The following is a 14,037-nucleotide window of genomic DNA, read 5'->3' as shown; positions in this document are numbered from 1 at the left end:
CTGTAAAGCGTATCTCTACAGTTTATGTATTGATAGGATAAGGATAGTGTAAATGTAAACTTTTTCGTCATTTGTATGTGTGTGTGTTAAGTGCTTATTTGTGGCCACAAGGCTCGTAAACGTTTGGGTCTTGATGTTACTACGTGGCCTAGTGTGATGCAAATGAGTGAATATCTCTCTTTCCCCATACAGAAAAAAACCCTGTGAGTGAATATGAGCTCCTCATAATAATGTGCTGGTCTCCAGCAGCTCCCCATAATAATGTGCCCCCTCCAGCAGCTCCTCATAATAATGTGCCGGTCTCCAGCAGCTCCCCATAATAATGTGCCCCCTCCAGCAGCTCCCCATAATAATTGACCCCTTCCAGCAACTCCCCATAATAGCTTACAGCTGTGTCTCTGGGCGGAGTGGCAAAGCTATATGTGAGCAGTGAGGGAGGCATGTAACTGTAGTTTTACACTGTGTCCCTCACATTTCCTCTCTCTGCGTTCCTGAGTGATTCTTGATGGGACCATGAGATGGGACACAGCGGGGCAAACCGGGACAATCTCCATACAGTCTAGGACGGCAGGACAGCCCTGAAATAACGGGACAATCCAGCCGAATCTGGGATGGTTCGGAACTATGATGCCATGTTGGGTTCAATCCACCCACCTTTACACTGGTACAGACCAAGAACACCCTTTTATGATAATGTTAGTGGCTATAAGGATAGTGGCTTCATTTAGCAGATAACATGCCCTGCTACACCACAAATATTGTACAGAAATGGTGTGAGGACCATAAAGAGAAAGAGGCACTTGACCTTCAAGTTCCTCACATCTCAATCATCTTTTGGATGTGGCATAAGTCTGATCTATGAAGACCCCAGCTAACAACCTTTTGGTCTCAGAAGATCTGCTGCTACCATCAGATACCACATAACACATAAAACACATATGCCTAAACAGATTTACTGATTTACCCATAACAGTTGTGTTATACAAAGCGTCTGCTGCCCACTGTGACATGGAGCACCCTCCTGACACCTGGAAACAGGACCAATAAGATAAATTTGGAGACTAGCCTTGTAGAGGAGGGAAAGTTAGTGAAAGGCGTGCTGTGTTGTGGATGACTTTGTGTCGACCTTTGTTGGAAATGGCCTATGCATGCAGAATAATGGTCTCCTTGCAGAGAGGGAAATGGCTTAGTGCTATCACCATCACCATAGCAACCATCGGAGTCCCCATCTAGCAGAGAGAAATGAGTTATGAAAAGGCTTGAGTGAAGAAGGGATTAAAACATGATCCCAGGGACAGCATGTCAATCAAAATCAGCCCAGAAATTACACTTCTTCAGGTTAGAATTTCTATCCAGTTTGTTTTGCAGAACGTAACTAGAAAGTGATCAAATAAGGAAGATTCTTATAATAGATCAGTGTATTCCCCAGCACTTTCCTGACTGCAATCTTATACCCATAGAAAACCGGGAGCGAGTCTTTACTGGATTTCCAAAATGTAGCATGTGTTTTTATACGATATGTGCTGTATTTATGTATGCATTTGTCTTAGTATATGTTTTTTTCTGTACGAACTGTTTTTTGACTGACATTGCTAGAGATTTGCTACTCTTATTATGTCAGAAAAAAAGACTATTGTGGCTATCTGGTAACACTTAGTGTGATATTTTATAGCAGAACCAGTGCAATCTGTCCCCTCCGTGATAACGTACAGGCAGTCCATAAGATAGGTTCCATAGGTTTGTATGTAAGTCAAAATTGTATATTTTATCATTATAGATACAGATAAAAAATGTTTTTGCCCCTGTGACAATTGGAGTTTAAATTTTTTTTGCTGTATTTGGACCAAGGATTATCAATAAAGCTTCATTACAGACACCTTACAGCTGATCATTACAGTCTGAGACTATAGTAAAGCATCCAAAGAGCTTCAACAGAGGTCACAGTGAGCAGAGGGATCCGTCTGTAACTAGGGGTCCACTGTAAGTCGGTGTCCTTAAGTAGGGGATTGCCTGTATTGCTTATAGTACTAGTCTTCTCGTGTTGGAAAGATATACTTTATGGGCCCCGTAGATCTCGTGGACCCGGGTGAAACCACACATTCTATACCCCCTTAATTTACGCCCCTACTAGAATCGATTTCCCTGTGATGTTTTTATACAGTGCCTTATGAAAGCAAAACTAGAAAACCTAAGATAACTGAAAGTAGGAGATTTCACCAATTTCACTGGTAAATTAGGCTTACTAGAATAATAAATCTGCCTGGGACTCTTTTTGCCACTCCATCAGTCTTGGCCACGAGCTGCAGCCACTACATGTTTTCCCACTTCTGCAGCTTGCACTCGATGCAATGTCATGTGACCAGAGACCCATAATTCAGTGCAGGCCACAGATGCATCTTCCACATGACCTCTAGCGGCGTGGCAGCAGCAGTGAAAGGCCTCTCCATCTATGCCTTGCGGGCATACCGCCGTGTGCTGGAGAGGAGGAGGAGGTGGCCCCTTCTCCCTCCATAGCAAACAGCGCCGCACGGCTGCACATCAGGGAAAAAATAGAGCATGTTCTATCTTTTTGCAGTGCACGGCGCGGATCGGTGCCACACATGTGTGGCAACGTACCACTGCCATGCTGCCATTGCCGTCTATGGGGACGTATATGTGGGGGTGGAAAAAAGACCTTCACTCTTGTGATAAGTGGGAGGTTTTTCCCCTTTTTTTTATTATTTTTTTTTTTATGGACTAGCAATTTTATGAAAAAAATATCTCCGTTGTTTCTAGAAACCAGGGCAATCTTGTACATGAGCTACAAATGATCCTATTCAAGTTTATATGGCTGTATTCCAATACTAGACATAACCCATTGGTACTGTTTAATGGAAATGCAGACTCTAATCCTTGACAGTACATGTTAGAATAAATACCTGTAAGGCTAAGTTCACACTATCTTCAAACCTCTGTTCCTTACCTCCCTTACAAAAATAAAGAACAGAAGTTTAAAGTATCAATTAAAAATCCCATTGACATCAATGTAAATTTTATGTCATCCATTATGTTCCATTTAGGCAGGTGCAAGGGTTTTTTGGACAGAAAAAATGGTGGAAGCTGCAGCATTTCTCCAAAAAAAGAAAAACACATGCATAACTGATGGCTGCCTAACTAAACCATAATGAATGCCATTTACATTGATGTCAATGGGATTTTTAACTGCAATGTTAAACCTCTGTTTTCTACTTTATTTTAACGGAGGTTTGAACAGTAGTGTAAACCTAGGCATGCCTGTGGTTATACTATAGTTGATAAATAATATTAGCACATGGCGTATAAGTTTTCTAACTCTTTTATATTGATTAACACTGTATAGCAACTTTCCTGATCATTGATGTAAATCCAGCAAAGTATACATGAAATTTTTTTGGCCTATAGCATTTAAGAAGACTGCTGTGTTAGCTACCATCCATGGTGTTACATTATTACCCACTTCATAACAAGCCTAAGAGGTTCCTGCTTCTGCCCTGAACAGTCACAGCAGAGATGGCTCCTGTCAACACTGTCGTCTCTCCTTAATAAGGACCACATTTAAGAGTTCAAACCATTTTTCCTTTGCTACATCCCATTAGGATCAACATCAGACTTCTGGCCATATGAAGCTGGGGTGGGTTTTCTCAGGTCGCCTCCGCTTGGTTAAAACTCCCTTGTAGAGAGTCTTCTCTTCCTCTGACAGGCTTCAGCCCTACTCCAGCTCCAGTAGAAGAGTTAACCAAATTGCCTTGACCCCTGTGCTATTTGATAGTTGCCTCTTTGACACTCATTTAGAAGTTCGCAGCAGTGGAGCAGACACAGGACAAGTCCAGCCTGAAACTGAAGCCCTATGAAAGGAGGAGATCAGGAGAACTTGATAGCTGGAAACTTGCTCTCTCCAAAGGCTTTTTGGACATTTTAGCTCAGCTCAGGAGTCCTTGGAGCGCCAGCAAGTCTCCAGCCAGGGTGTAAACTCTAAATGTTAGCTATTTGTTCCAGAGATTGCTGCAAAAATTCAATCTTTCCTTTGTTACATTGTAACCTCTCTACTTTTTTTAACAGCCATTCATTAAGTAGGATAATACCCATCTAAGTATGGGCAGAGCAAAAGCCAGCATTTCCCCATCTGCTATGAATGTTTAGTGCTATATACTCTTGAAGGTTCCTTGGATGTATACAGATTTACATTCTTAAATGTTTAATACTGTCTGTATGTAGGCACCCATTTACTAGAAGACTATATGTATGTGAGATCTGAATTTCCCACTAATGGGTTTGTATATCTATACACTTCTAATTCTGGACAATGTTGTGTGTGTATTACAATTCATTAAAATTGTATTTATATACTATCTTTATGTATGAGAGCCATATGAATGTATTACCCTTAATCTATTTACTTCTATCAGAGTGCATTTTATGTATCTATTTATTTATATAATCTGAAAGCAACAAAACAGTAACGTTAATCATTCTGACTATTGTTCTACCATCTATCTGTCTGCTATCTTCTTCTGTAACTATTACCATGTCTACATTAATATAGTACTGCCGTAGTTTTAGATGAATATATATGAGATAGATAGATAGTTATGAGATAGATAGATAGATAGATAGATAGATAGATAGATAGATAGATAGATAGATAGATAGACAATTATTAGATAGATATGAGAGAGCTAGATATGAGATGTAAAGTTAAATAGATAGAATGATAACAAGTATATGAGACATACTGTAGGTGGAAGGATGCATAGACAGATAGAGTTTATGATACAATTAATGATACACTAGAATGTAGTCAGCTAGCTTTACTTACATATCTATCACCTATCTATCTTTATTATTCCATGTCTGTCTAGTTAAGTATCTATAACCTTTCATTAGAAAGATATATAATAACAATGCATATGAGACATAATGCAGGTGGAACGATGTAAAGATAGATAGATCGATAGATAGATAGATAGATAGATAGATAGATAGATAATAGATAGATAGATAGATAGATAGATAGAGTTCATGATGCAATTAATAATACACTGTACAGTAGTCATCTACACTGTAAGTAGCTTTACTTACATATCTATCCTATTTCATGTCTGACTAGCTAAGTATGTATAACCTATTTATTAATTAATCTAAAAGGTGAAAATATAGACAGATAATAACAAACTGTATTTAAGGTAGCTACTTTAGATTGAACGATGTAGAAAGAACTATGCAAAGAAAGATCGTTAGTTGTAGATAGATAAGGAGATATATAAATAGATAGAATTATAAACTCTAGATTAACGATAGATAGATAGATAGATGGATAGATAGATAGATAGATAGATAGATAGATAGATAGATAGATAGATAGATAGATAGATAGATAGATAGATGGATAGATAGATGGATAGATAGATAGATAGATAGATAGATAGATAGATAGATAGATAGATAGATAGATAGATAGATAGATAGATTAGATTACTATATATAACCTTTTTATAAAGACATGTAGATAATGATAAATTGTATATGAGACAGATACTGTAGATTGTCGATGCAGATGAAATGATGCAAGGAAAGATAGATGTGAGATAGAATAAATTAATTATAAAATCTTTATAGACAGACGAATAATTTAAAGAAATTATATATACATATATATATACACAACACAGATACTGTAAATGGTAGAATATCCTCCTAAATAGATAGATAAATAGTTCTGCAGACAATATTTAGCTATTAAATGCATTAATGCATCAGTAAGTTAGTCTTATTTCTATACTTCCATCTATAGAAGTTTGTGCCGTTTAGTGTATATATTATTATATTTCATTGAATTGTACATCCATTTATCTAACTGTATAATAGCAAAATAATAATACTCATAATAATAAGTAGCTGTAGTAGTAGTGTGGTGGAAAGATTTGCAATCCTGGCAATAGTTCTCCCATTGTAAAAGCATCGAGGTCCTCAAACTCCCCTCCCTTCTCCCATCCTGACCAGAGATAAGATGTTATGAAAGGACTACATACGGAGAGTGTCATATTATAGATCAAATGTGACATCAATGATATACAAAATGGCTGCTAAACAAAGAGGGCTTGGAGATGTTCATCTGCTAATTACAGCTGCAAATATTATGCAAATGTTTCTTGGCACACAAGAGGCAGAAAGCAAGTTTAAGTGTGGAGATAATACTGCAGGACTGACTGCTCATCTGCCAGTGGGAAGGGATCCAATATGAGTCTTCCTATATCAGCCGCTGATCAGTAGACACATCCATGGCTGGGATGGCTGAGACCTAACCCTTCAATTTCATATATATATATATATATATATATATATATATATATATATATATATATATATATATATATATATATATATATAGCTACCTGGAATTACAAAATTACAATGTGCTTAGACTGAAAATGTGAAAATGGTTTTACAGAACAGGCACAGATTACAGTGGTAGCTTATAGGAGAAAGGAGACTGGAGGTAACTAATAGTGTCAGTCATTCCATGAAATACACAAGCCTTTGTTAGATAAGCAGCAATATTCATCCACACTCTCATGTCTGGGCTGGAGAAAGACAAGCCTCAATGTAAATGGAACTAGATCTAGATTATCAGACCAGGGCTAAAAACTGATGAATCTGAACTTTATTGAAAGAAAAGTGCATAGCACATAATGATCCAGTGTCAGGCACCGGCTAGGAGGAGCTGAGTCTCCATCTCCTGTCTCCAGAACTGCTCCCCTAAACCCATCAAGAGATACAATTACTGGACACAAATACTAATCTCTGCTCTGCAAATACAGAGGACATCTTATCCCCTGGGGGCATTTACATAACCAGTTTGCAGGTTACCTACCACTGCTGGGAACATATATCTAGCTATCTATGTATCTATCTGTTTGTATATAATATATAAGTATTCTTAAATTGAATTATATGTAAATATGTATTTATTTTAATTATTTATGTCTTTTTAGAAATATCCATAGGTACATGATCCATCCTAGGTGACCTCAGCCAATGTCACTGTGTATGGACAAATACAATCCATTCCTGGTTCTGTATTAGAATTAGAGGTATTCCAGAAGAGCTTATTATTAGTCTGAGTTTAATCGATTTCCCAAGCAAAGGAGTGAATTGCCCTTATTAAATCTCCTAGTGGACACAAATGTAAAGATATGTGATAAATAACGCAGTGACTATGTGCAGATGGAGCAGAATTTGGGGCTGGGTCTTGTTAATTTCATCCTGAAAGTGACACACTAATTACCCAGCAGCCTTGCTATGGGAGGCAGGCCAGCTCTAGCCAGCTCTTTATCTGATATGCCTCTTATTTTCCCAATTAAAAGTCTAAAGGCAATTTCATTGCCCCAGATAAAAATAAGCCCCCTCCCTGCCTCTCTCGTCCCCCTGTATATATTTTACAGCATTGGCCATCAGTCTGCCAGCATCAGATTCATTGTGATGTATTAGATGCAATAAATTATCCCATGTAACAAAACATTGGGAGCTGAAAGGCTGATAATCTGGAAAGCACAGATAAGAATTCATTATTCCAAATCATTATGAATCCGACGTTGCCTGTGACTTCTTCCTTAATCAGCTCCTGTGATCCTGGTTATGTGAGCAGCGCAGATAAGGACACAGTCATTTATAATTCTCCACCTCGCCTAATATTGGAGAATAAAGTCAGTGCAGGGAGATGCTGCTGCTACTACTCCTATAGGCAATGAAGAATCACAGCTCCCATCTACTTATTCTTATTATATATCCATCCACACTGGAAGATTTCATTACACTTCCGCTGCACCAGATCCTCTGCACTGGGAGTAATTGATATAAATGTGGAAACTGGGAGTAGATATGTTATTTAGGACCATGAGAATGGTCAGGGATGCTTCTCTAAGCCATATATATTTATAACAATATAGAATAGACACCATAACATTCACATATCAACTGCAAAATGGCAAGTGGAGAATACAAAGCTACATCTATCTATCTATCTATCTATCTATCTATCTATCTATTTATCAGAATATATATATATATATATATATATATATATATATATATATATAGTCCATACCTACATGCCATTATCATCCATGTCAACAGTTCTTGTCTATTTATCTTATTATATCCGGTGGTGTTATGTAGGATTTTAGATTTTACATCTATCTACGATAATAAGATATATGTGTATATTGTTAGTAATGCTCCTCCTCTTTCTCTCTGTATTCCATTCCTACAATTCTCCATACCATTGTTATCCATATATGGCATATGGTAAATCTATTTTCCTTATTATACCTTGTGATGATATATATATATATATATCAGTTCCTTTTTATTTTAATATCTGGTGGTGTTTTGTAGGAGAATTTATAAAGAAAAGTCGTGCTCCTCCCAATGCAGATATTGCTGTGCGGGAGGGCTGCTTGAGGTGGTATATTGCTAATACACATTTCTGCAGATTGAAGTATATGATAAGAAGTTGACAGTATTGTATATAGTACTGTTTGTAGGCTGCATTGTTTGTCTCTTAAGTGTCTACGCCTCCATATATTATATCATCTTATATTATTTATAAGTTCATACAGAACTATGAATTTCTAGTCTTCTTTCATATCCCATGCTGAAGCCTTGTGTCATTTTCTCTGAGCAGGAGTCACCTATGTCTCACTTCACATAATGGAGATTGGTAAGGATCTATGGTGTAAACTCTTCATCACCCCGCAGCGCCTGGTACTTATCTTGCCACCTTTATCTTGGCACCGGGGTAAAGTGGCCTGTGTCTGGACTACTTTCTTCGCTCTATAGACTCGTTTGCAGTCCCATTATCTTTAATTTATTACCTTAATTGAATTTGTTTTCTAAAGATAGAATTGTTACGATCAGATTACATTTCACTACACAGAGAGTCACATTAGAAAGTGAGAGATGTGCCCCCAACGTCAGCACCGAGCCCCATACTGATCCATTACACTGATTTATTCAACATTGTCTCCTTCCCATACATACAGTGCCCTTCTGCCACGGTGTCCCCATACATGACTCCCATATATCAGCCCCTGTGCCTTCTGGAAATATACTATAACTAGATGCCACCAAAGAGCAACACCTTACCCTGTTATGATACAACACTTTTATATTGTTTAAATATCTATCGTTTATTTTTGCATATTTAAGCAATTATCATATTTAGGTAAATACAAAGTTATTAACTGATTTATTATAGATAGATAGATTGATAGATAGATAAAATATGGAAAATAAATTATAGATAGATATGACAAGTGGATACATACATAAAAAGCAAGATAGATAGTTAGATCTATGATAGTTAGAAAGGAGATCAATAAATATTAATTCATTTGTGATGTCATTATCGATGACTTTAAGAATTAAATTTAATAGATAATTGGAATTAATTATCCGTTTAGGACGGAATGAACACATATACCGAAATGAATATGGATATGACCTGTAGTGTTATCTATAAAAATCTTGCGCTAATATTCAAGCTTAGGTATCACTATGTATCATTATTTTACCTATATATATGACAGCTATAGGTAATATATATATATATATATATATATATATATATATATATATTTATATACCTTTACCTATACCTATTATATTACCGATACCCATATATCTGTATAAATGATGTAGATGACGCAGTGTCCTGCAGATTCAGGTGTTTGGCGCTTATTTAGTATAAATGAGCCATATGGAGAGGTTCCTGGAGCCGAGGTGATGTAGTGTATCCCCTGAGTAGTGACAGGAGAAGGGGGTCTATTGGTTATAGGCTTGGAGAAGTGGAGAAGTGATGAATAGAGGATGGAGTCCATTACTTATTGGTGTATCCTGTGTATGTGTATGGGAAGGTCTCTTTCCCGGTGTCCTCATTGCCTTTATACCTGCTGTCACTGTAGTAATAGGGCAGAATCACATGTTTGTAAAGTAGATGTCACTCATCTGGGAAGGGCCAATAACAAGCAGACCCCAAAACTGAAGGAAGAGTGCATGGACTGAGTGGCCAGGCTTGTGAATGAATGTGATGCGAGTGTGTACACAGCAGGAGAGATTGTCACTGTGTCCTGAAGGTGGGGGTGTTGTTATATGTGTAATGCAGGCAGCAGACTAGCTGTGACTATCCTCAGCACTGTCCTCCGGGCTCTGAAGTCATCTTCAGCTAGAAGCCATCTCCCAACTCCAGGCACATCCAGGGAACTACAGCCAGGTACTACTACCACTATCATTCATTCTTCTGCATCATGACTACTACCCGTGATTTAACAACACGTGTCGGAAAATCGTTCTATAATGTAATTCAATGTATTAGAATCAAACGCAACGATTAATATGTTGTATTACTGGAAAATCCGATTTTCATGATTTCAGTCTTATATCCATGTATTTAGCTAATTCTATATTTATCACATCAATTATCTGTATACCTAGACCCATCCTCGCAATTATCTTTCTATTTATCTAGCACCCGTCTAGATGTCTCTATCTGTCTATAATATACATGTGTTACTCATCTATCTCCCTACCTATCCGTCTATAATATCAATCAATCAATAATCTGTCTATTATATCTCTATTTATCGGTCTATAAAATCTATGTATCTATTATCTATCTATTATCTTTCCATTTATCTGTTTATCTATTTCTAATCTAGTTACATATGTTTTCAGGTTTATGTTTTCTGATTTTTTTGCTCATCATTGATATATCTGTATATGGTTCCAGTCATTGTATAGTATAATATATTCCTACATTAATACATAATATTTCCATCATCAGTCTTTATTTTAATATATGTATTTTATCTATCTGTCTATTCCATGACATCTTTCTTTTCGTTACTTCTCATGTGTTCCCTATAATCTTTCGGTTTAGTCGTGATATGTGATTTGTGATCAGAAGTTTATATATAATTTCTATTATTAAACAATAGTAATAATTATAGATATAATATAATGTGAGACTGATGGCTGAGTGTCACCTTCTGACTTTCTCGATGATGTCCTCCCTCACCCCGCTCAGAGGAGCTGCTCCCCCGCAGAGGTAGTAGAAGGTCAGTGGCGGGGGTAGGAGGTAGGAGGCGGCAGACCCCCCTCCGGCCTGTGCTCTGCTCATAACCAGAGCAATGTGTGTGTCATATACTGAGGAGATCACAGAGGGGAGAGCGCGGAGCGGCGGCCGGGGCCCGGCACTGCAGGTCAGTGACTGGGGATCATCCTTCCACGTGGAGGGAATTATATGGATCCCTGTCTTAAAGGGGCCGCATGTGTCAGCTGTAACCCTACACTATTGTTCCCAGCCAAGCACAGGGACTTGTGGCACCGGCTCTGGTCACACTGGTTCATGTGTGACCTGTACTGAGATCCCCTACTCTTATATAGATCACCTCTGTAATGTCTGCCCTGCAGGTTCTGTCCACTGCTACCTGGACAGAACCAGAGTCATTGCACTGCAGACACTTCCCTATACCCCCTCACTGAACACGTAGCTGATATTGAAGCGGAGAAATACAGATATAAATAGGTATATACACATTAGGTATAATGTTATAATGGCATGTTATATGTCACTGTCATACATTTAAAAATGTTATATATATGCACATGTGTATAGTAATGCATGTAGTTGTGTGATCACTACAACTGGTGTGCATGGTGTCAGATCTGGGGGGAGTGCGGTTATATACATTATTACATCAGTCTCCTGCCTGTGCACATGTTGTTGGCTTTTCATACTATTTGCTGCCTGCTAATAATATTTTCCGACCACTATTAGAGATATCATGGGCAGAGATCTCACCACAGCTCTACATATACAGTAAATCCCCTTCACCGAAATGTATCGCTTAATCTATGGAGCATCAATGACACAAAGAACATTCTCAGAAAGATCCGCGCATCATCGTAATGAGAATAGGGGAATGACCCCTGCACCTTACAGACCCTACAGATATGAACTTCGTATATATATATATATATATATATATATATATATATATATATATATATATATATATATATATATATGTACATTCACCAACTTAAATAAAACAATTACAACAAAGAGTAACACCCTAAAGCTGCCCCTATTTATAGCATGGCTATGTGACTATAATATATATATATATATAAATATTGATGTCTTGGTTATCTGACTATATATTGTGTTTATTGTTATCTTATTATATATTACATATCTTTATATAATGGTTATCGTAGGATATTATAATTTAATTATAATCACACACAGCACAGAATGTCTTGGTTCTCATTTTCTGAAGGATCTGTCTAGAATTGTACAGATGTAATAGTAGTTACAAACACTGTTATTAAATATATCCTAAAGTGTAATATGCATCAAGGAAAACAAATAATAGATTAGACATGTAACAAATTGTTACAAACGCCCGTGAATAGTAGTCATGGAATATACGACAAGAAAGCTTCTCTGTCATTATATCGTTATCAGCCAAACATGTGTTTGTTATCTATCTATCTATCTATCTATCTATCTATCTATCTATCTATCTATCTATCTATCTATCTATTGTCTGTCTGTATCATTCTATCCATCTATCTTTATTCATTCATCTCTCCATCTTCCTGCCACTATAAAATCCCTTGGTTGCCACCCTGCTATCCTTGGTGCTGCCCTGGTCTGCAGTGATCCCCCGGCTGTCACCTGCAGCATGCTCCCCCTTCCCCGGCTCCTCATAGAGGTATGTCATAGTAAACACACAATATAGAGGTATGTGATATTTTAGGCCTTATATAAAGGTATGTGATCGGTTAGGGTCTATATAGAGGTATGTGATAGTGAAGGCGCTATATACAGGTATGTGATCGGTTAGGTTCTATATAGAGGTATGTGATAGTGAAGGCGCTATATACAGGTATGTGATCGTTTAGGCTCTATATAGAGGTATGTGATAGTGAAGGCGCTATATACAGGTATGTGATCGTTTAGGCTCTATATAGAGGTATGTGATAGTGAAGGGCTTGGATGTTAAATGTTTACACTCAAGTGGAGAAATGTGTCAGTTGAACTGTTCTCAATGGCCTCTGGAGACATTTAACTAAAACACATCTAGTCTGAGCCAGAGGCAGACAAAATACCTGTAATCCATTTTCCATTCGTGTGATAAATGGCTGGAGCTACACTGCACCGCAGGAAGACGAGGTACAAACCCTATATATACATCTGATCATCTACCAGAGTAATAACTACTACACCGCTAATAGTCGCCAACATACCGTTATGTATATATATATATATATATATATATATATATATATATATATACATATATACACATATATCATCATCAACTAACAGTCTAATAACTAATACACGCGTAATAATCATACAGTTATCTATTGTCTACATATTATGCTATGTTTCTAAATATCTGCATATTATCTATGGTTTACTATCATCATATCTATAATTTATTATCTTTAGGTCCATATGTCTTAATATATACACATTAAATATCTATATTTTTATACTCTTTATTATTACAATGATGTTAATTATGATACCACTATTTATTCATATATATAGTAATAATAATAGCCACAGGAGATAATTACGGGAATAAAATGAAATGTGTCCTAGATGAACTTGTACCCCCATAATGTATGCTCCCATGCACCATCTTCTCTATGTGTTAGGGGTATAGTAGCAATGGCCCACCATTTTCTATAAGACCGTGTCCTGAGAGGCTGCCCACACCATCTTCTATAGTACCATGTCCTGAGAGGCTGCCCCCTCCATCTCCTATAGTACCATGTCCTGAGAGGCTGCCCCCTCCATCTCCTATAGGACCATGTCCTGACAGGCTTCCCCCTCCATCTTCTATAGGACCATGTCCTGAGAGGCTGCCCCCTCCATCTTCTATAGGACCATGTCCTGAGGGGCTTCCCCCTCCATCTTCTATAGGACCATGTCCTGAGGGG

At 37.4% G+C, this 14,037-nt stretch overlaps 1 protein-coding gene across 5 annotated transcripts in view; it reads left to right on the top strand.

Moving 5' to 3' along the window:
• Positions 1–14,037, top strand: part of GATA3 (GATA binding protein 3) — a 72,639-nt gene that overhangs the window by 37,239 nt on the left and 21,363 nt on the right. The window contains exon 1 of one of the 5 annotated variants that reach the window (XM_072147403.1): positions 1,223–1,338. The exons of 1 other annotated variant lie outside the window; for it this stretch is intronic. Coding sequence is in view for 1 of the 4 variants with exons in the window: in XM_072147408.1 (XP_072003509.1) it covers positions 10,168–10,288 (121 nt within the window). In the remaining 3 variants the exon portion in view is untranslated. Of the gene's footprint in view, positions 1–1,222; positions 1,339–10,098; positions 10,289–11,177; positions 11,277–14,037 lie in introns of those variants that run through there. 3 more of the 5 variants (XM_072147408.1, XM_072147402.1, XM_072147404.1) reach the window with 3 other exon arrangements.

The sequence above is a fragment of the Engystomops pustulosus genome, chromosome 4 (genome assembly GCF_040894005.1).
Source record: "Engystomops pustulosus chromosome 4, aEngPut4.maternal, whole genome shotgun sequence".
NCBI lineage: Eukaryota > Metazoa > Chordata > Amphibia > Anura > Leptodactylidae > Engystomops > Engystomops pustulosus.
This window is presented reverse-complemented; position numbering and strand designations above follow the sequence as displayed.